This window comes from Chenopodium quinoa, unplaced genomic scaffold, assembly GCF_001683475.1.
Source record: "Chenopodium quinoa cultivar QQ74 unplaced genomic scaffold, ASM168347v1, whole genome shotgun sequence".
NCBI classification, from domain to species: Eukaryota; Viridiplantae; Streptophyta; class Magnoliopsida; order Caryophyllales; family Amaranthaceae; genus Chenopodium; species Chenopodium quinoa.
In genome coordinates this window covers 2,290,657-2,311,550 of record NW_018744469.1, presented here as the reverse complement: position 1 = coordinate 2,311,550, position 20,894 = coordinate 2,290,657, and the positions used below count along the sequence as shown (strand labels likewise).

The 20,894-nt window shown below is 40.4% G+C and overlaps 1 protein-coding gene across 1 annotated transcript; it reads right to left on the bottom strand.

Annotated features, from left to right (window-relative positions):
- Nucleotides 1-15,883: 15,883 nt before the first annotated feature.
- Nucleotides 15,884-16,309, bottom strand: LOC110697621. The gene has a single exon (XM_021875004.1). The coding sequence runs from the start codon at nt 16,307-16,309 to the stop codon at nt 15,884-15,886; it is 426 nt and encodes a 141-aa protein (XP_021730696.1).
- Nucleotides 16,310-20,894: the final 4,585 nt, after the last annotated feature.

Here is a 20,894-nt window from a genome sequence, read left to right as displayed (position 1 = left end):
TGCGTGCTGTGCCTTGCATGGCATGCTGGGCTGTGCGTGTGTGCTAGCAAGCAGTAGCACGCTATGTCTCGCTTAGCAGCAGCGCCCATCATGCGTGGCTTACTAGCAGCACGCATGCACTGGCTGGCTGCTGGCTTCCTGCCTTGGCTTCCAAGCCCAGCCACTTGGCATGCAGGTCGGATTTTGCTAAGAGGGGACGAATGCTTATTCATTGCCTTGGGGAGCAAGGTGGGTTGGTCCCCTCCCTTGGTGGTCCTCACCTTCACCCTCTCCTCCTATTACCACTTGTAACTTGGTGATTGAATTGCAATTTTATTTTTGCTTTGATTAAAATAAAATGGGAAAATTGCAAATCTCCCACATTAATTTTGAATGGGAAATCAAGGTTCATTTCCCTATAAATACCCAAGTTTTGGGATTTGGGAAGAACACTTGAGTGGACCTAAACAGGCATCTCCGTAGAAAAGTGAGAAAACCTTAAGTTTGTAAAACTTTAGTTTTTATTGGTCAAGTCCCGACTAACCTTTGGGACTAGGACAGTTCGGGTCGGATTCGTGGGTACGAGCCGTTGGAGACCTTTGCATTTGCAGGGTTCAAGTTTTGAAGCAAGAGCTTGGGTTCGAGCGAAGTATGCGCCAAGGGTATGAATGTCTTTTCCTTCTCTCTCATAATTGTTGTTTAATTTGTGATTACATGCTTAGTTGCTTTAATTAGTGGGCGGGTCTTAGGCGGGTTTCACTTCCGCGTAGAGTTTGACTCTACGAAACCCAATAGCGGTATTGGAGCCGCGCTCACTTTAATTATTGTGACTAATAATTAATTAAGGTGATTTAAAATGGATTTAAATTTCTAGTTGTGCTTTCTAATTGGATTAGAAGCTCATTTGAATTTGTTTTAATCTCGTATGTTTTCTAATTTTGGCTGACGAACCCAGGTTTCGACCTAAAAATAGTGATTTTTGGGTGGAATCGATGTTCTAAATTGTTTCTGACCCTATCAGGATTGTCTAGAAGCTAAAACTCCACCCATAAACTTGTTTTTCGAGGGGTTTACGTTTTTGACGCAAATTTTTAAATCTGTTAACCTTGATTAATTATTACATGTAATAGATTAATTGTATGGTTGTATCCCTAATCTACAGAAATTATAAACCTCATTAAGCATGTTTATGAAGTCATAATTGGTGCTTAATGTGGTATGTTCATTTTTCACATAAACTTGAATTTTTCACATTTTTGCAAATAATGTGGTATGTTCATTTTTCACATAAACTTGAATTTTTCACATTTTTGCAAATAAATTGCTCCAAGTGTGAATGTTTATGGTGAACTTGCAATTTTGAAGCCCCTAATATTTCAAAGATCCAATCTTTAATTGTTTATTTGGTTGGAACTTTGATTGCTAAATTCCATGTTGAACTAATTTTTGGATTTAATCATTTTTGTGTTGATTAAAGTCCTTAAAGTTTAATACTTGTGATTGATTTTTGATTAATCTTCATATAGAAAGATGTAATTTTTCATTTATACACAAGTTAAAGTTGAAAATTTTCATTCGATGAATGGGTTTATTTTTCCAACCCCATTAGTTTTGTCAAATCTCATTATTAATGTATATTTTGTTCAATTAATTATGAGTGTAGCCCTTCAATTTTTGTAGCATAAAGAAAAACCTAAATTGTTTAAGAATGGTTCTTGAATAATTTAGGCTTGTGCAACATTAAAAATTGAATTTAATTAAGTTGGACTTGTTTTATTTTCATTTTTTTCCTAAATTGATTTTAAAATAAATTTAGAATTAATTTTATGTCACAAGTATAACGGGATTAAAATCCCGAGAAAAGGCATGCAAATCGAGGCAAAAATACCCAAGCGCTACCAAGGCTAGCCGGGCTGCTCACGCAGCCCACATGTGGCTGCCTTAGGTGCGCATAAGGGTTCTCCACCTCGAGTTGCTGCTGCAGCTGTGTGGCTGGGCTTGTGTGTGCTGCTGTGTGCTTGGTGCGTGGTGGATGGCTGCTGGCCATGCTTGTGTGTGCTGCTGGGTAGCGAGGCAGCAAGCCAGCCATTCGCCTGCTAGCGCCAGCAAGCAGCTAGCATGCGTAGCAAGCTGCTGGTGCCAACAAGCACGGCATGCATTGCTGGGCAAGCATTCCAGCACCTAGCACATGCAGCTGCATCTCCCAAGCACTGCTAGGCAGCCATGGTGCGCATCCCACGAATTTTGGGTGGGTCGATTTCTTTCTTGAGTTGGGCTATCGGGTTTTGCAAAATTTTACCGTTTTAATTCTATTTAAATTTTTTAATGAGGGTAGGCCTTGGTTTTTCCGGATTTTGCAAAATTTTTAATTTTGAAAAAATTTAGGTTAACCGGCTTAATTCATTGGATTAATTAAGTTGGATGTGGAATTTAGTGGGAGCTTCGTTAATTGCATGAACTAATTTCGCCTTAATCACATAAAATGTTAAACAACTTTGACTAGTTTTAATTAGGCGCGTTAATTGGATTAACCACCTTAATTTAGTTACTAGTTCGCGCACATTATGCATTGTTACTTGTTTTTCGTTGTAAAATGCATGGGCCATTCACATATAGTGAATGGATGAATGGCAACTAGTGGGGCCCCACTAGGATATTAAATACGGACTGCGATCCGTTATGTATTTTTGTAAATCTAAATACAATCTGCGTACCGTTGTGTATTTTTGTACCATAATACTTAGATTAATCCTAGTCATAGTAGCTAGTAATTTTATTTTGGCGGGGATGTCTCAAGACGGTGTTTCTATGAAGACAAGCCAAGATGAAGACTCTCGAAGATTTGAAGATTTCAAGGGGTCATGCTAGTTGCCTAATGCATCTTATTTCATGTTTTTATATGTAATTGTACTTATATATGTATGTTAGATGAATGTTTAGGATTTCAAATGTTGCGATGATTAATTAAGTTCACTTAAATCAACCAACATAGAAACCCTAGGTCCTTCAAATATTGAGCTAAAATATGTAATTCCAAGAACAACACTTACTGAACTAATGCGCGTATGTGATGGGCTACGCCAAAGCGAGGCATCACTACTTCCCTAGGAACGTAAGGTATACTAGGTATACAAGTTGTCTTGGTTAAGCTCAACGATATCGGTAAGGAGTCCTTAGATGTCATGGCAATGGAGATAAAATGTCAAGGAAGCATTAGATGCGACGTTTTATTGAACCATGACTAGCTTGGAGATATTAGCAACTGGACTGCTAGCTTACCCTAAAATATTAAGTGTTAAGACAAGCCAAAGCATGCACAATCACTTTTTGATTTTTGGGATCTTGCAATCATTTTATTCTCGCCAAAAAGGGACTAATGTTATTGCGTGGATAAAATGCTTAATAATATTGAAAATTTGCATGAACGCTTTAAATTTCAAACTTATTGGTTTATAAATGGTTTTTCATTTCATATTCTTTCAATTGTAGAAACATGTCTCCAAGTAACTTAAACAACCAGTTTTCATTACGCTCAATTCTCGACAAGGAGAAGTTGAGTGGGCCAAAATTTCTTGATTGGCAAAGGAATTTGTGTATTGTTCTCATGCAAGAGCAAAAGGAATATGTCCTTGATGAGGAAATGCCCGACACTCCCAATGAGGATGTCACCCAGGCTACTGTTAACCGATGGTAAAGTGTCAATTGGGATGTCAAGTGCATCATGTTGGCCACTATGTCTCCGGACCTTCAAAAGATTTTCTTTGAAAAGGAGATGACTTTTGAGATCATTTATGAACTTCAGAATATGTTTCAAGAGCAGGCCCGAACTAAAAGGTTCGTCATCCACAGGCAGATCCTTGAGAGCAAGCTCAAGAAAGGAGAGCCAGTCAACTCGCATGTTTTTAAAATGATTGGATTATTTGAGAGCATGGAAAGGCTCGATGCTGGGTATTCGACCGAGACGACAATTCACATCATTTTCCACTCGCTGCACAAAGGCTATGATCAGTTCAAGATGAACTATAATATGCACAGCATGGAGAAAACTCTCACCGAGCTTCATGGAATGTTGAAGTAGGCCGAGCAAATCCTCAAAGATGAGGGAAAGCAAAACATGCTCATGGTGAGAAAGGGCAAGCCATTTGAGTGCTCAGGCAAGAAGAAAATCTTTAAAGGGAAAAAGAAGAAGAATTTCCCGCCTAAGTCAAGTCATGCTAAATTCGATTCCGATTATGAGTGTTTCTATTGCAAGAAGAAGGGACATTGGAAGCGGGATTGCCTCAAATTCAAGGAAGATAAGAAGAACGGCACTGTTGCTTCTTCATCATGTATTTTTGTTATAAACTAAAACTTCGCTAGCAAAACATCATGGGTATTAGATACCGGATGTTGCTCACGCCTTTTTTCTAATTCTAAGGGACTAAAGATAAATAGGAGGCTAGAGAAGGGAGAGGTTGAGCTTCGGATCGGCAATGAAACATGGATGTCTGTCGTATCCGTTGGACTCTCTGTTTGGCTTTGCCCTTTGGGATAATTTTAGAACTTGACAATTTCTATCATGTTCTTAGAGTTACAAAAAACATTATTTCAATTTCAGCGTTGGACGCCAAAGGTTTTGAATTTTGAATTAAAACAATAGTTGTTCATTTTATTTCGATAATGTTGTACATGGTAAGGCATATTCAGAAAATGGTCTTTATGTGCTTTCTCTAGACAAACAAGTTTATAACATTGATGATATCGACAAAAGGGCTAAGATCGTCGAGTTGAATCAAACCAACTTGTGGCATTGTCGTCTTGGCCACATTAACATCAAATGCATCAAGAAACTTCTTCAAGAAGGTGTTCTTGACTCATTCGACTTGGAGTCGTTTAAAAATTGCGAAGGATGTCTATTAGACAAGATGATAAAGTAGCCTTTCTCCAAGTTGGGAGAAAAGGCAAGTGACTTATTGGGTCTAATACATACGGATGTATGTGGACCAATGAGTACACCGGCAAGGCAAGGTTATCGATATTTCATTACCTTATATCGAACAAATCTGAATCTTTTGAGAAATTCAAAGACTTTCAAAGTGAAGTTGAAAATCAACTTGGCAATAAAATAAAATCACTTCGATCGGATCCAGGTGGCGAGTATTTGAGCCATGAATTCAACGATCACTTGAAAGAAAATGGTTTTCTTTCAGAATTGACACCTCTCGGAACTTCACAATGGAACGGAGGACTCGAACCTTGTTAGACATGGTTCGATCAATGATGGGTCTTAGTGATCTTCTTATCTCTTTCTGGGGACACAAACTTCTAACTGCGGCACTAACACTAAACCGTGCTCCGTCAAAAGTTGTCAAAAAGACTCCATATGAATTATGGACGAAGAAACCTCCGAGGTTGTCTTTTCTTAAGATTTGGGGTTGCGAAGCATACGTCAAGAGATTAATTTCTTACAAACTTCACCCAAAATCAGACAAGTGTTTCTTTGTGGGCTACCCAAAAGAAGCCAAGGGGTATTACTTTTATAATAAATCCAAGAACAAAGTGTTTATTGCTCGTGATGGTGTCTTTTTGGAGAAGGAACACCTTTCCAAAATGACAAGTGGGAGGAAAATCCAACTCGGCGAAGTTAGAGAGGTAGAGAAACAAAGTCAACATGACAAAACTGACAATTAAAGTGTTTTAGAAGCAGCTATTGCCATTGGTTAGAGTCAAACTGACAATGCAAATGCACAACCTATTACCTTGTGTAGGTTGCAACGGCCAAGATCTCAACCAAATAGATACCTTGGTATTGTCTAAACCGAACATCAAGACATCCTAGTTATGGATGGAGATGAGCCAGCGACATACAAACAAGCTATGACTAGCTTCGACTTTGCTAAATGGAAAGAGGCCATGATATCCGAGATGGACTCCATGTCTGAAAATAAAGTGTGGGACTTGGTTAATTTGCCCAAAGGTTACACACCTATCGGTTGCAAATGGATTTTCAAATTGAAAACAGACAAAGATGGAAGTGTATCTATATACAAATCTAAACTGGTGGCAAAAGGTTACAGGAAAATTCACGGAGTTGATTATGATAAAACCTTTTCACCAGTTGCAATGCTTAAATCCGTCTGGATCATCCTAGTGATTGCTGCATATTACGATTATGAAATATGGCAAATGGATGTCAAAATTGCCTTCCTTAATGGGATTTTGGAAGAAACTGTGTATATGACACAACCAGAAAGTTTTGTTGATCCAAGCAATGCCGGAAGGTATGCAAGCTTAAGAAGTCCATTTTTGGACTAAAGCAGGCAATCAGAATTTGGAATCTGCGATTCGATGAAGCCATTAGTAAGTTTTGTTTTATCAAGAATCCAGATGAGTCTTGTGTCTACAAGAAGGTTAGTGGGAGTGATATCGCATTCCTAGTCTTATATTTCGATGACATATTACTCATTGGAAACAACACTAAATTGTAAGAGTCCATACAGGGCTGGCTAGGAAAGTGCATTTCAATGAAGGACTTGGGAGAGGCACATTACATATTGGGCATCAAGATCATAGGGATAGATCTAAGAGGATGATTGGATTAAGCCAAAGTACTTATATAGATAAGGTACTGGCACGATTAACCATGTAAGAGGTTAAGAGAGGGCACCTACCCATGTCCCATGGCATAACTCTCAGCAAGAAACAGTGTCCACAGACACCTGATGAGTGAGAGAGAATGAGTCATATTCCATATGCTTCGCTTATTGGATCGATCATGTATGCCATGATATATACTAGGCCGGATGTATCGTATGCCTTGAGTGCTACGAGTCGATACCAATTAGACCAAGGAGAGGCGCATTGGACTACGGCCAAGAATACCCTAAAGTACTTGAAAAGGAACAAGGATAAATTCCTGGTCTATGGTGGCCGTAATGATTTAGTTGTTGAAGGTTATACTGACGCGAGCTTCCAGACTGATAGAGACGACACTAAGTTGCGGTCGGGGTACATATTCTACCTTAACGGAGGAGCGTTTAGTTGGAAGAGTGCTAAGCAGAGCACCACAACAGATTCTACAACCAAAGCCGAATACTTGGCAGCTTCGGAAGCAGCTAAGGAGGCAGTTTGGATTTGTAAGTTCATTCGTGAACTTTGTGTTGTACCTCAATTAAGAGTCCAATAGACCTCTATTGTGGTAACAATGGGGCTATTGCTCATGCCAGGGAGCCAAGGGAACATTAGAAGGTCAAACATGTCAAGCGGCAATTTCACATGACAAGGGAATGGAAATCCGAGGGCGAAACCAGAATTTGTAAGATTGGAACGGACGACAATGTAGCCGATCCTCTGACTAAACCTTTGTCCTAAGTGAAGCACAACAAGCACGTTGAGGCAATGAGAATCAAGCATATTGGAGATTGGCTTTGATATCCTTGTATAGATGTTTTAATTAAACTTGATGTCTTAATGTAAAACACTATGTTGAACCATTCAATTTTGGAGCACTGAAATTTTCTGCAAATTTATGATTTCTCCATATCTATTCAATTGTGGTTTAGAATTAAATATTGACTCCATTTGATTTTTGAGAATATTCAAAATAGGCTATCAAGACAATGTCTTGGACAAAGAAACACCTGTTAAGTGAACATTGAATATTTTAATCGAAAATTATCCCTAATCGAGGTCATTTAAACGATGGACGATTAATGACCACTTGAGATTAGTGTGTAGTATGATTTATGGCACCGTTTCTTGTGCTACAAGGACATGATAGTCATAAATCATTTGCACAGGTACAAGTTTGGAACTATACCGGATAGACCTATAAGAATACTTTAAGAGATATCAAATAGTCATAAGTATATTTCTCATTATAGCTATCAGAACCTTTTTCCTCGACCATGAGTATTGCAAGTTCTCTTGTTTGAGTACTAGTCGTTTTGATGTTGTCAAACGTCTGCCGTAAATGGGGATTATAATGGCAACACTCAAGCGACTAGGTCCTCTTAGTAAGGGAAGCTTACAGTACAAGACTTGGAATGTCCCCCTATTAACAATAGGGAATATGTCTTTGTTGTTTACAAGGCCTCTCAATGAGCGAGACTGTGAAAATGCATGGCTGTGCTTAGATGAATTTTAGAAATCATCTGTTTATTGACAATCAAACTCGGGAATCGAGAAACACTTCCAGACGTAATAAATATGACGAAGAATCTAACCTTATAGTTCATGAAGAGACATTAAGCGACATAGAAAGGGGCTATACACTAATTGCACACTTGTCCAGAAAGACAAGTGGCAGATTGAAAGGAATGTTGTCCTTCCAACAAGTGTATTTTTCTAGTAGAGGGTTTAGAATTATTAAAAAGCTAATTCTTCAGTAAGGTCAAGTAATAGGAATGCTTAGCTGGAGGCCGCTTCCAATTAGTAATATTACTGTACAATTAATATTACAACTTAATCTTGACTAAACCCTTCGGGTCGAACCCAATTGAACAACCGATCCGAGACGATGAATAAATCCGAAGGATTTGATGAGTCGTCAGAGTGTAAAGAACAAAGACGTCGGATATCGAGCTTTTAGCGTCGAGATTGAGCGTCGTAAGTCGAGTCGAATTTGGAATTCGACGAGATGTGAAATTAATCAAGTTACAAGTTCGAGCCTAGCCGTAGCCTCGCATTGTCCAAGCCGTATGAGTGCTAGGCTGGGCAAGACCCCTCGCAATGCTAGCCATAAGCCTAGCATGCTAGGGCCATGCATGCTAGCTAGCCATCCCATGTCGCTAGGCATAGCCTAGCACTGCACGCAAGCATCGTAACCTTGCGTGCTTGCTAGCATGCTGGCGCCTAGCCATCGCAGCCACACACCATGCTTGAGCATCGCACAGCGCAGCTAACAGGCGGTATTTTAGGTCGTTACTAAGACACCTCTATCAAATGAGATTTGTAGTCCTAAACATGCAACTAAAAGAGCATAGAGGCAGGTTAAGGGTCGAACACAGGGAAACGATTAAGCACCGCTATTTATCTCCTAATGTTAATCTAGTTCGATCAAGAAGTATGGTGGGTAAAGTAATGACTAAAGGGGATAGAATAACAATTAAAAAAAGCACTAGGGGGAAGGATCAAACATGCTATGAATTCAACAAAATTAGGCATCGGAAAATAGGTTTACATGTAACCCAAGCAACTCATACAAGGCAAAGTCAAGAATACTCTCCAATCACCTATCGGGATTAAGAGCTATCCTAGCTAGCATACATTAACACTATCGTTATAAGGCATACAAACTAAGGTCATGCAATAATCAATCACCTAATGACTATTCTTAAATCACACTATCGTCATGATTTAGTTCAAGTCACTCAACCACAATATGCATATGGCCTTAAACATGGAGTGGCTAATAAGTATAAGCACAAGGAAGATTTAATCACAAATATTCCAAATTAACCTAGCCTAACATACATCAAACTCAAAGCATATCTTCATCAAACCCCTAAACTACTCACTATCCATAACTACAACTATAATCATACTAAGCAATATTATAACCAATGAAATATTAAGAAAGACAAGGTTTTTATCAACTAAACTAACAAAGGTAGAAACTTTAATCATAAAAACAAGAGAAAATAGAGAAATATACCAAAACTTTCATTGAAATCCAAATAAAGAACCATACATCATCCAATCTCCAAGCTTGACCATACATCAATGTTGCAAAATACTTCTTTAAAAACTAAGAGTAAAACTAATGTTGATGGGCAATGAAATTACACTAAAAACTCTCAAGATTGTTCAATACAAAAGTGGCTAAAACAATCCTAGAAAAATTCCTTAAAAGCTCTCCTCCAAGGTTTCTGTGCTAAAAAATCCTAATGATAGAATGTTGTCCCAAGTTAGCCGTTTTGCCTCCCTTTTGTTGATTAGATTGAATTCGGGATTTGAATCCGCAGCAGTAAGGCGCGCCCGCGCGTTAAATGATGGCATGGCCGCTCCTCGAAATGTGCACCCGCTCCAAAGTGGGTATTTAATGGTTGGTCCAGCTCATTAGCGCGCCTGCGCTCAAGGGAGGGGCGCCCGCGCTTATAGGTGGCGCGCTCGCTCCTCTGGTGGCGCGCCCGCGGCATTTGTCTAGTCTGGAATTCTTCCCGTTTTGCCCTTGTTCCTTCCATCTCCGAATCAACGGCATACACCTACAATCATGGAACAGGAAGGCAAAGCGTAATACAACAAAAGGGGAGGGGAGTATAGACTACCTAAACCACATGAATACACATTACGCATCACAAAGGTAGAATACTCGAACTAGGCGGATCATAGCAAAAACATACTAAAATGGACCGAATTATTACTAAAACTACTAGAAAAGACTACCCTAAGAGTGACATAAATGTCACTCATCAAATTCCCCCAAGCTAAACCTTTGCTCGTCCTCGAGCAAAGCTAAGGGCAAAGAAAAATAAGAAACAATTATTCAAACACAAGAAAATAGAAAAGGAGGGAAAGTAATTCACACTAACTCACTTTCGTAGGATTCACGGTTGTTTTTAGCATAAACAACAAGCCATTTAAACCTCAAAGTCGCCAATGAGGACGAGTATGCTCTCGTGGGGGTTTCCAAAGAGTTTAACCCACAACTCTTGGCAACATGCTCAAAACAAACCCAAACAAAGGAGCAAATAAAGAAGAAAATCAACTACAAACACGGAACAAAACATGCAAATGAAAAGCATATTGAAAAGACAAGCATAGATGGATGACAATCTTTCTAAGCACTAAGAGTAAGCACGTTTTTGGATGCCAATGGTTGATTGAAAGATAAGTTATGCTAAGCATAGAGAACTCTAACATGCTCCACTCCACCCGCATTCCATACATTCTTACCGCGTTCCCTCATCTAGATTCAAATCCACCCTTCAAGGTAGCATCTCATGACTCCACGAAGGAGCCGGAACAAATGAAACAAGGGTGACCCGACATCTTACCAAGTCATGACCTCTCCATATGCTTGAAATCTAGCTCCCTCCACCGACTAGTGACTCAACTAATCCAAGTCAAAAGGACTTTAAAAGGGGTTGTAATGTAGGCTATGAGGTAAAGGTGAGGAAAAATATGAAAATTTGGTGGTAAATCCTAATTGTGAAGCAAATAATGGCGCCAATTCCCGAAAACAACGTAGAATATCACCAATTTCCAAGCAAAAATACATCTGCCCCAAGCTTATTCAACATAATCTCACAAAACTATAAATAAAATGCGTAGAACCTCTCCCCTAAGCTTGAATTGAGCATTGTCCTCAATGCGCAAACTAGGGAGGACAATACATCAAAATCTTTTTGCAAATTTTCAAAATTTTTCATTTTCATTTTTTTTTAATTTTTTTTAGCTCATGCTTTTGTCAACCTTTATTACTTTGTCCCTGCCTTTTATAACTATGGACGGCTTTTTCTTAAATTCACATTTTCTTTTAATAAAAACCAAAAATATCTAAAACAACCTTACTTTTCATATCAAACCATCACCTTCCAACTTATCAAACCAAAATCACAATAAACTTTCATGGCTCAAATTTCACAATTCTACGGGTGAAGAAAATGAAATAGAAGGGCCATAGGGTTTGTAATATGCTACAAACAAGGAGGTGTAGGCTCAACATGGCTAGCAAGGGGGATATGCAAATGAAATTACAAGGAAGCAACAAAAGAAAAGCTAATCCTAGAAAAGCAAAATAGTCACCGAAGAAAATGCCTTTGTCCTCCCTAGATTTAGTTCGGTCGCAATCTCGGGTTGTTAGACATCAAGTTCTCAATCTAAGCATGCCTTGGTAAGGATCCTATGCCGCTCATACAATAAGTGTTGGAGGCTTGAACAATAAAACTCACATCGGGTTACAAAAACTACCTTTAGGGCTTCAAATCCCCCAATGAGGGTAACACCTTCTTACTACAAACAAGCGAATTTGGGTTCGGTGGGCCTTACAAGTTCTAGCACAACTACCTTAGCATAGGCATATGTTAGAGTCAACCAATGGCAATCCAAGAACGCGAAAACTCTTAATCCTTAGGAATAAAAACATTCAAGAATGCAGGACCATTAAGTTTTTTTTTTTTTTGTTTTTTTTTTTGAAATCCAAGAAAGTGGAAATAGAAGAGGAAGTAAGCATAATCAAATATATCCCAATCGACAAACAAGTGGCCGTTAAATATCAACATCAACGGCCCCAAACACACTAGGTGTTAATAGCAAACATCCTCGAACAATTCAACTTCCATTAAACTACAACTATCCTAGAGCACACCAACGAAAAATACAGTGAAGGAAAGAAAAAAAAAGGAAAAAGAAAGATCTCACCGAAATGACGCCCAAGTAAGCATATCCGAAGTGAAAGCATGCATCCTAAAAGGGGTGAGTATCCAAATTAAGAGAAAAAAAACTATATACACAAAAGGGTTAGCCTGAATGAAGGTTGAAAAATGAAATAAAAAAACAAAATGCAACTCTCATTCGGCTTTTTTTTTTTTTTTTTTTTTTTTTTTTTTTTTTTTGTAAACTTTTATTTTTTCTTCACTATAAACTAATCTACCCTTGACAAAATTTCTAGATCTCCTCCAAAATCAACATTACCTTAAAAATCATCGAACCATATATACACACCTGCACTAGTCAATCGCCATGTCGGCGAATACTAGTAATCATCATCATCAACAGTAAGCATCCCTAAAATAGCATCATCATAAAAAAACACATCAAAAACTCATCAACAATATTAGTGAATAGGGGAAAATCAACCAAAGAAAACAGTCATGCAACTCAGCAGAATCAACAGCATAAAGGTATAAGTAAAACAATGAAAGACCGGCAGGCAAGCAGGTAAAAATCCCAGCCAAGTCACTCCCTACCAAGAGTATATCTCCTACTCATCAAAATAAGCATACAAAAGCAGGGGAGAGAAATATACTCAAGGGATGTAGCCTACTGGCCACTAGAGCTGGGCTCACTAGGTGAGCCAGGCCGACGTGGCGGCTCTTCATAAGTGAAGCCACTAGGGGGGGCCGAAAAGGCCCCAATCACCGTCAAAGCCCGGCGGCCAACCGTAGTGACCTCTGTAAAGATCCTCTTGCCAACTTGGCAAAGGATCAGAGGGATTGTCCTCAGACTAGGAATATAGAGGGGCGAGGTGATCAGGATGCACATAGGGGTAAGTAGGGTCCCCTTTAAAGTCACACATGCCGGGCACATGATGATCGTACTGCCCGTCCTCTGGGAAGTTGCGGAGCTCCCTACTAGGCTCGAAAGGACCTTGCTAGTAGGGGTAAGTGGGGAGATTGTCCCCCCCCCAAGAAGAAACAGGGCCGTGCTGAGGCGGCCTATTAGGGTAGTTCACGGGGGGAGCAATCTCTCCTCTATCCACAGCTGAGTCATAGAGGGCCTACTTCTGCAGATGGTGGTCTTGCTGTGACTCATAAATCACTTGCAACTGTCTAGCTATGTCAGATAGCGGAAATGTACCTGTACCTGTGGGTTGCTGGGTAACCGGCTGCTGCTGCTACTCCTGAACCTCCTCCTCATTACCTATCCCTACGTCATCGTCCCCAACAACATCGGGCACTCACCCGCTATCTCTCAAAACTATCCACACATTAGAGGACTGACGCGTGAGGGAGGTGAAGTGAGGCTTAGGGAGGAAACAATGGTGGGCTCCTCTAACTAGCCACCTAAAAGCATTGGGGTTTTCCGTGGGAGTAATAAAATCAGAGCGGCAAAGCTGGTCCAAGTCAAGGTAAATATCCCCACTACTACTTATTGCCGTGCATAGAGGTAGAAGGTCAGTGTAACCTAACATGGCGGCCAATCTAGTGACCATCGCCCCGCAATGTATCTATCCTGGCTTTTTTCCCTTTGTTATGGCTTGGCAAGTTTGCATAAAGAGGAATCCCAAATTCAATCTCCGTACATGCTCTGCCTTTGTGGCTATCCACAGGCAAATGACCTCTTCCTTAGTCAGTTTTCCTAGGTCTTGTTTACTAATGATAGAATACCCTAATAAACGGTGTAGGATCCTAAGGACAGGGTGCCAAATCTCACTGGCTATGGAAGTCCTGGTACGAAACTCATTTTTACCTGAAATGGAACGCCACCAAGCGTACTTACTATACTCCCTAAAGTTCTCATAGAGCGGGTAGAGGAGGCCAGGTCTGCATCTGAGTGAAAGTCTAGGGCTTGGTTGAACTGTGCTAGTGACATGGTGTGGGGGTTGTTGAAGAGTTGGAAAGATATCCGAAAGTCGTTGTCTTCTAGTGTTTCAACTCGAAAAGCCGAGAAAAACTCTAAGGTGGGTTCTTGGTAGGTCATGAATGAAGAGTTTACGAATGACCCTAGTCGAAGGTTGTCAAAAAGAGTCCACAAATCGTCATTTATCCCATGTTTTATCATGTCTCCACGATGGTAGCGCCTAGAAGGTCTCAACTTTCGTTTTTTCATGTTAGAGTATATGGAGGAGTGGCTTTTGTTTAAGAATTTTAAGGTGGGTAAGACATTGGGTTGGTCCGACTCTGTGTTTTGGGACGATTGTCCCGACTTTGCGGTTTTTCTCTTCTTCCCAATCCTTAGACTCATGACTACCCACCTCTCTTTCTTTTTGTTTTTTTTTTTTTTTTTTTTTTTTTTTTTTTTTTTTTTTTTTTTTTTTTCTGTTTTCACTACTTTTTCAAAGCCAAATCCTGGCTATTTCCACCCTTAACCTCCACAAAACCACAATGTACCTGTCTACAAGTAATAATAATCCAACCAACACAACGAATATATCTAACAACAATTTCAACAGAATACAACAATATTTTCAACAATAATTAACTAAATCTCGATAATAACCTTAGATAACCAAAATCCTTGCTTTAAAATTAATCAAAAGAGAATAATTAATGAAGGAATTTGAATATCTTTGCCTTTATGCGAATAAATTGCTGCTTTGGTGGCGAATTGTTGAAGATTTTGAGTAGCAAAGAAGTTCATTGCGGTTGGTGTTGAGGATGCCTATTTGCTTTCTTTGGTGATGAACAAACGGTGATGATGATGAATGATTGAAGCTTTGAGGATGATTGATTTATGAGGATGGTAGAAGATGGTGGCAACGGATCTTGAGTATGGGTGGTGAGGAGCGGCCGCGAAGAGAGAGAAAGGTAATGAGGGAGGTGGGTTATGTTTGTGAGGGTTGAGGGAGTTAGTGAGGAATTAAGAGATGAAGCCGTATTTTTTTCTGAAACCCAGAAAGGCACGCCCACTACAAATACAGGCGCGCCCGCGCCTCAGTGTATACGCGGACCGCTCCTAAATCGCGACAAAATCGCTCCAACTCCCAGGAATTTAGACCAAACAATTGACGCGCCCGCGCCCGCGCCTCTTTGATATTGCGTGCCGCTCTTTAGTCGCGAAAAAATCACTCCTTCTTTCTGGAATCGGAGACCTTTTAGACCAAGCAGATGGCGTGCCCGCGCTCCTTTGATGACGCGAATCGCTTCTATGGCGCGACAAAATCACTCCTACATTCTGGAATGAAGGCAATTTGTTACCCAAGAACTGGAGCGCCCGCGCCTATTTGACGCGCGCCAGCGCCTTTCTCTACTCGCGCTCGCTCCTCTGCCGCGTCCAAATCGTGCTGGCTCTCTGTCTTTGGTCTTTATTCGACCACAACTCCTCAAAATTTTTTTTTTTTCTCATTTTTCTTCAACTCTTATCTCTCTTTCCTAAGGACATACACAATCACACCTACATCACAATTGATTAAGAAAAGTGTTAGGTGGATTAGTTCAAGTGTAGCAAAGGAAATAAAATAAATAAATAAAAAGTTAGAAACCGGGTTGCCTCCCGTAAGTGCTTCTTTAACGTCATTAGCTTGACGCCCTTCACAAGAGAATCATGGTGATTTGAAAACATCAATGAGCGATAAATTTTCCGGCTTCTCGATTAGTTGACCCTCATAGTATGGCTTGAGACGGTGCCCATTCACTTTGAATGGAGGGTACTTGTCATTGAATACCTCAACTGAGCCATAAGGAAAGACTTTGGATACTTGAAATGGGCCGCTCCATCTAGACCTCAATTTCCCCGGGAAGAGCTTGAGTCTTGAATTGTAGAGTAGGACCTTTTGTCCTTCCACGAATTCCTTCTTGAAAATTTGAGCGTCGTGCCATGCCTTGGTTCTTGCTTTGTAGAGGCTTGCACTATCATAGGCGTTCATTCTCAACTCTTCCAACTCATGAAGCTCTAGAAGTCTTTGCTCACCCGCACTATGGAGATCAAAGTTGATTTGCTTGACTGCCCAATGTGTTTGGTGCTCCATTTCTACGGGTAAATGGCAATTCTTCCCTATAAACAAGCTTATAGGGGGTAGTCCCTATAGGAGTCTTGAAGGCGGTCCTATATGCCCACAATGAATCAATGAGCTTACTAGACCAATCCTTCCTTGTTCTAGCAACGGTCTTCTCCAAGATGACTTTCAACAATCTATTTGTGACCTCCGCTTGACCACTTGTTTGGGGGTGGTAAGCAAGGCCTCGCTTGTGCGATACACCATACTTTGAAAGAAGCTTGTTGAATTTATGGTGCTTGAAGTGTGAACCTCCATCACTTATGATTGCCTTAGGAACACCGACTCTTGGGAAGATGACTTTCTTGAACAAATTGATGACCACCTTTGAGTCGTTGGTGGGAGATGCCACGGCTTCCGCCCACTTGGAAACATAATCAACGGCAACTAGAATGTGCCGGTTTCCTTGGGATGAGATGAAGGGGCCCATGAAGTCAATTGGCCAAACATCAAAAATTTCTAGCTCAACAATCGGATTTTAGGGCATCTCATCACGCCTTGATATGTTCTCCGTCCTTTGGCACCTATCACAAGTCTTAACAAATTGCCAAGCATCTTTGAATAGAGAGGGCCAAAAGAGCATGCATTGCAAAACCTTGGAAGCGGTCTTTTGAGCACTCATATGACCACCACAAGGGGATGAGTGGCACATTGAGAGCACATCTTGGAACTCTTCATTAGGAACACATCTTTTCAAAAGTCCATCCACCCTTCTCTTCAACAACATTGGGTCATCCCATATATATTTCTTTGCTTCATGCTTGAGCCTTCGATGTTGTTGAGGAGTGAAATTCGGAGGTATGGCACTACAAGCCAAGTAGTTCACAATATCCGCATACCAAGGCTCCGATTTTGCCTCAAGAGCATATAAGACATCATCCATTGGGGCATCTTCAATTGGAAAACCGTCTTCATGTATTCTTGCACCTCCCAACCTAGAAAGGTGGTCCGCCACCACGTTCTCGGCTCCCTTCTTATCTCTCATTTTGTAATCAAAGTCTTGAAGGACCAAGACCCATCTCAACAACCTCGGTTTGGCCTCCTTCTTGCTTATCAAATATTTGAGAGCCGAGTGATTGATATACACTATTGTCCTAGAACCAATGAGGTAGGTTCTAAACTTCTCAAACGAGTGAATAACCGCCAAGAACTCTTTTTCGGTAGTTTGTATAATTCCGTTGAGCATCATTGAGAGTCTTGGACAAATAGTATATAATGTGAAGTATCCCATCCTTTCTTTGTCCTAGAACCGATCTAATGGCTTCGTCGCTTGCATCACACATTAGCTCGAATGGTAAAGACCAATCCGGTCCTTGGACTATGGGGGCGGTGCAAAGAGCCTTTTTCAACCTAAAAAATGACTCATGACAAACTTCATCAAATACTAATTCTTTATCCTGTTGCTAGAGAGATGTGACCAAGGAAGGACCTCACTTATCTTACATTTGTGGGAGGAGGAAGCTTCTCAATCACATCAACCTTTGCACCATCAACTTCGATGCCCGCTTGGGAGATTTTATGGCCAAGAACAATGCCATTTTCCACCATGAAGTGTCATTTCTCCCAATTGAGCACCAAGTTGGCACTCTCACACCTTTATAAACAACGAGATAAATTCATTAGGCACTTCTCATATGTGCCTCCAGCAACGGAAAAGTCATCCATAAAAACTTTCATTTCTTCCTCGATCATTTCACTAAAAGTTGACATCATGCATCTTTGGAAGGTAGTCAGGGCATTACAAAGACTAAAAGGCATCCTACGGTAAGTAAAAGTACCGTAGGGACAAGTGAAAGTGGTCTTTTCTTGATCTTTTGGGTCAATTGGGATTTGGAAGAATCCCGAATAACCATAAAGAAAGCAATAAAAGGCATGCTTTGTAAGCCTCTCAAGCATTTGGTCGATAAACGGTAATGGAAAATGGTCTTTGGAAGTATTGGCATTCAATTAGCGGTAATCAATACACATACGCCAACCCGTAACAAGCCGAGTTGGGACCAATTGTTGCTTATCATTGACCATTACCGTCATACCTCCCTTTTTCAACACTACTTGAACCGGGGACACCCAATCACTATGAGCGATTGGATAGATGATCCCTTCTTCAAGTAGCTTGGAAACTTCCTTCCTCACGACCTCTTGCATGGGAGGATTAAGTTTCCTTTGCCATTGCCTACACGGCCTAGCACCCTCCTCTAAATCGATTTTATGCATGCATATGGAGGGGCTTATACCCTTGAGATCATCAAGAGTATAACCCAAAGCCTTCCTATGGTTTTTCAAAACATTAAGCAATGAGGAGGTTTGCTCTTCCGTGAGGTTAGCATTGACAATGACCGGAAAAGTATCATTAGCATCCAAAAAGACATACCTCAAGCCTGAAGGTAGAGGTTTCAATTCTACCTTCAGAGCTCCCTTACCATTGAAGATTTCCTCCTCTTCTACTTTGAAGACTTCATATGTTTGGAGCATCTCTTGTTCGGGGGTTGTCTCCTCTTTCTCATCAAGCATTTCCTCATATAATTGCATCTCCTTTTGATCACCTACCTCATTCTCATTCAAGAAAACATTCTCAAGTAGATCATTAGAAGCATGCATATGAGGGTATCTAAACTCATTCATCAAGTTTTCAATTGTATCTATTCTAAAGCATTCATTACTAGAGGAAGGTTGTCTCATTACCTTATTCAAATCAAATTCGATAGAATCATTGTCAACCTTCAAGGTCATCTTACCTTCTTTGACATCAATAATTGCTTTATAAGTAGCTAGGAATGGCCTACCCAAGATTATAGGAATTCTTTCATCTTCATCCATCTCATGAACATAAAAGTCCACCGGAAAAGTGAACTTACCAACTCTAAGGGGTATGTCCTCTACTTTCCCTATAGGCAATTTTGTGGACCTATCTGCAAGTTGGAGGGTGATGTTTGTAGGTGAAAGACTTCCCACATTAAGCTTTTGGTAGACCGAGAAGGGCATTAAACTCACACTAGCACCTAGATCACACAAAGCCTTCCCCAAATGAACCTCATTGATAGAACAAGGGATGGAAAAACTACCGGGATCTTGCAATTTGGTTGGTAGCTTACTAGAGAGAATAGCACTACAATTTGCGGTTAGGCTAACGGTTTCGACTTATCTCCTTCCATTCAGGAGGTCTTTTAGGAATTTAGAGTAGTGTGGCATCTCTTTCATAGAATCCTCAAAGGGTATAGAAACATGCAAGCTCTTTACTACATCTAAAAATTTTCCAAATTGGTCATCAAACCTAGACCTAGCAAATCTTAGGGGAAAAGGAAACCTCTCATTCCTAGGTTGGAGATTAAGGGGTAAAGGTGTTTGATCTTTGGTGCTCTCCTTTTCGGGTTCCTTCTCTTTCTCTTTCTCACCCGTCTCATTCTTTCCAGCACTTCCCTCTAGAACCTCACTCTCTCTTGATGATTCATCCTCAACCTCAAGTCCCATCCTCATATCGGAACTCTTCTCAACATTTAAATCACTCTCAAGGATCTTCCCACTTCTATTAGTAATGGCATAAATAGACTTGGGGTTGACACCTTGGCTAGGTAAAGAAGAAGATGAAGAAGGGGAGGATGAAGAACTTGGTTGGGCAATTTGGGAGATTTGGGTCTCAAGCATTTTCATGTGTGCCTTAATTTGTTTCTTTTCCTCCTCTTGACTCTTATTATGGTTTTCTTGACTTTTAATGAAATTTTGAAGCATAGTCATCATAGGATCCGAAGGGGCTTCTATTTGGAGGGGTTGAGTATGGGGAATTTGAGAATGGGGCCTTAGTTGGTCAAAACCGGGGGGTCTACTATTTTGTGAGAAAGTAGAAGAATTTTGAGGTCTATTACCCCCGGAACCCTGATTGGAATTAAGACGTTGTTGGTTGTTGGAATAGTGATGTTGGTTTTGATTCCAATTAGGCCTTTGGTTTGAGTAACTTCTTCCATTGTAATTGGAAGAGTTTCCCCTACCTTGGCCTTGGTTATCATAACCACCACCACTTTGATTCCATTGATTTTGATTCCAACCTTGGTTTTGATTCCAACCACGGTTTAAGTTTTGATTCCAATTTGGCCGCATTCTAGCATTTCCCTCACGGGGCACAAAATTCATGGCATTAACATCTTCAACATTATCATCATTTTCATGGGGAGGGGGACCTTCACTTATGGACATACATTGTTGAGAATTATGATCATAGCCTCAACATATATCACAAAACATACAACCGGGAGGCATGGAATTGTAATTAGAGGGAGAAGAAGTAGAAGGATTCATACCATGGCCTCCCTTGGGAGAAGGGGGGAAGTATTTTGAGAACTTGATTTCATGAACTCCTCCATTTGTTTCGCCATCTTTTCCATTTGGTTGGGAAGATTTGTGATGGCATTGGTTTGCTCGATGGATTGTACCGTTCCTTTGGTAGAAGTGGCTTCCCTCTCACCTTCGTACCAATCCTCATAATTGCGCACGTCTTCTATGATACTCTCCACTTCATCTTCCCTTTTGTTCATGATTGGGCCTCCGGCTTCGGCATCAAGGCTAG

What these genes read in the sequence shown, in the direction of transcription:
- LOC110697621 (XM_021875004.1), bottom strand. Translation starts at nt 16,309, where the DNA reads ATGGAGCACCAAACACATTGGGCAGTCAAGCAAATCAACTTTGATCTC.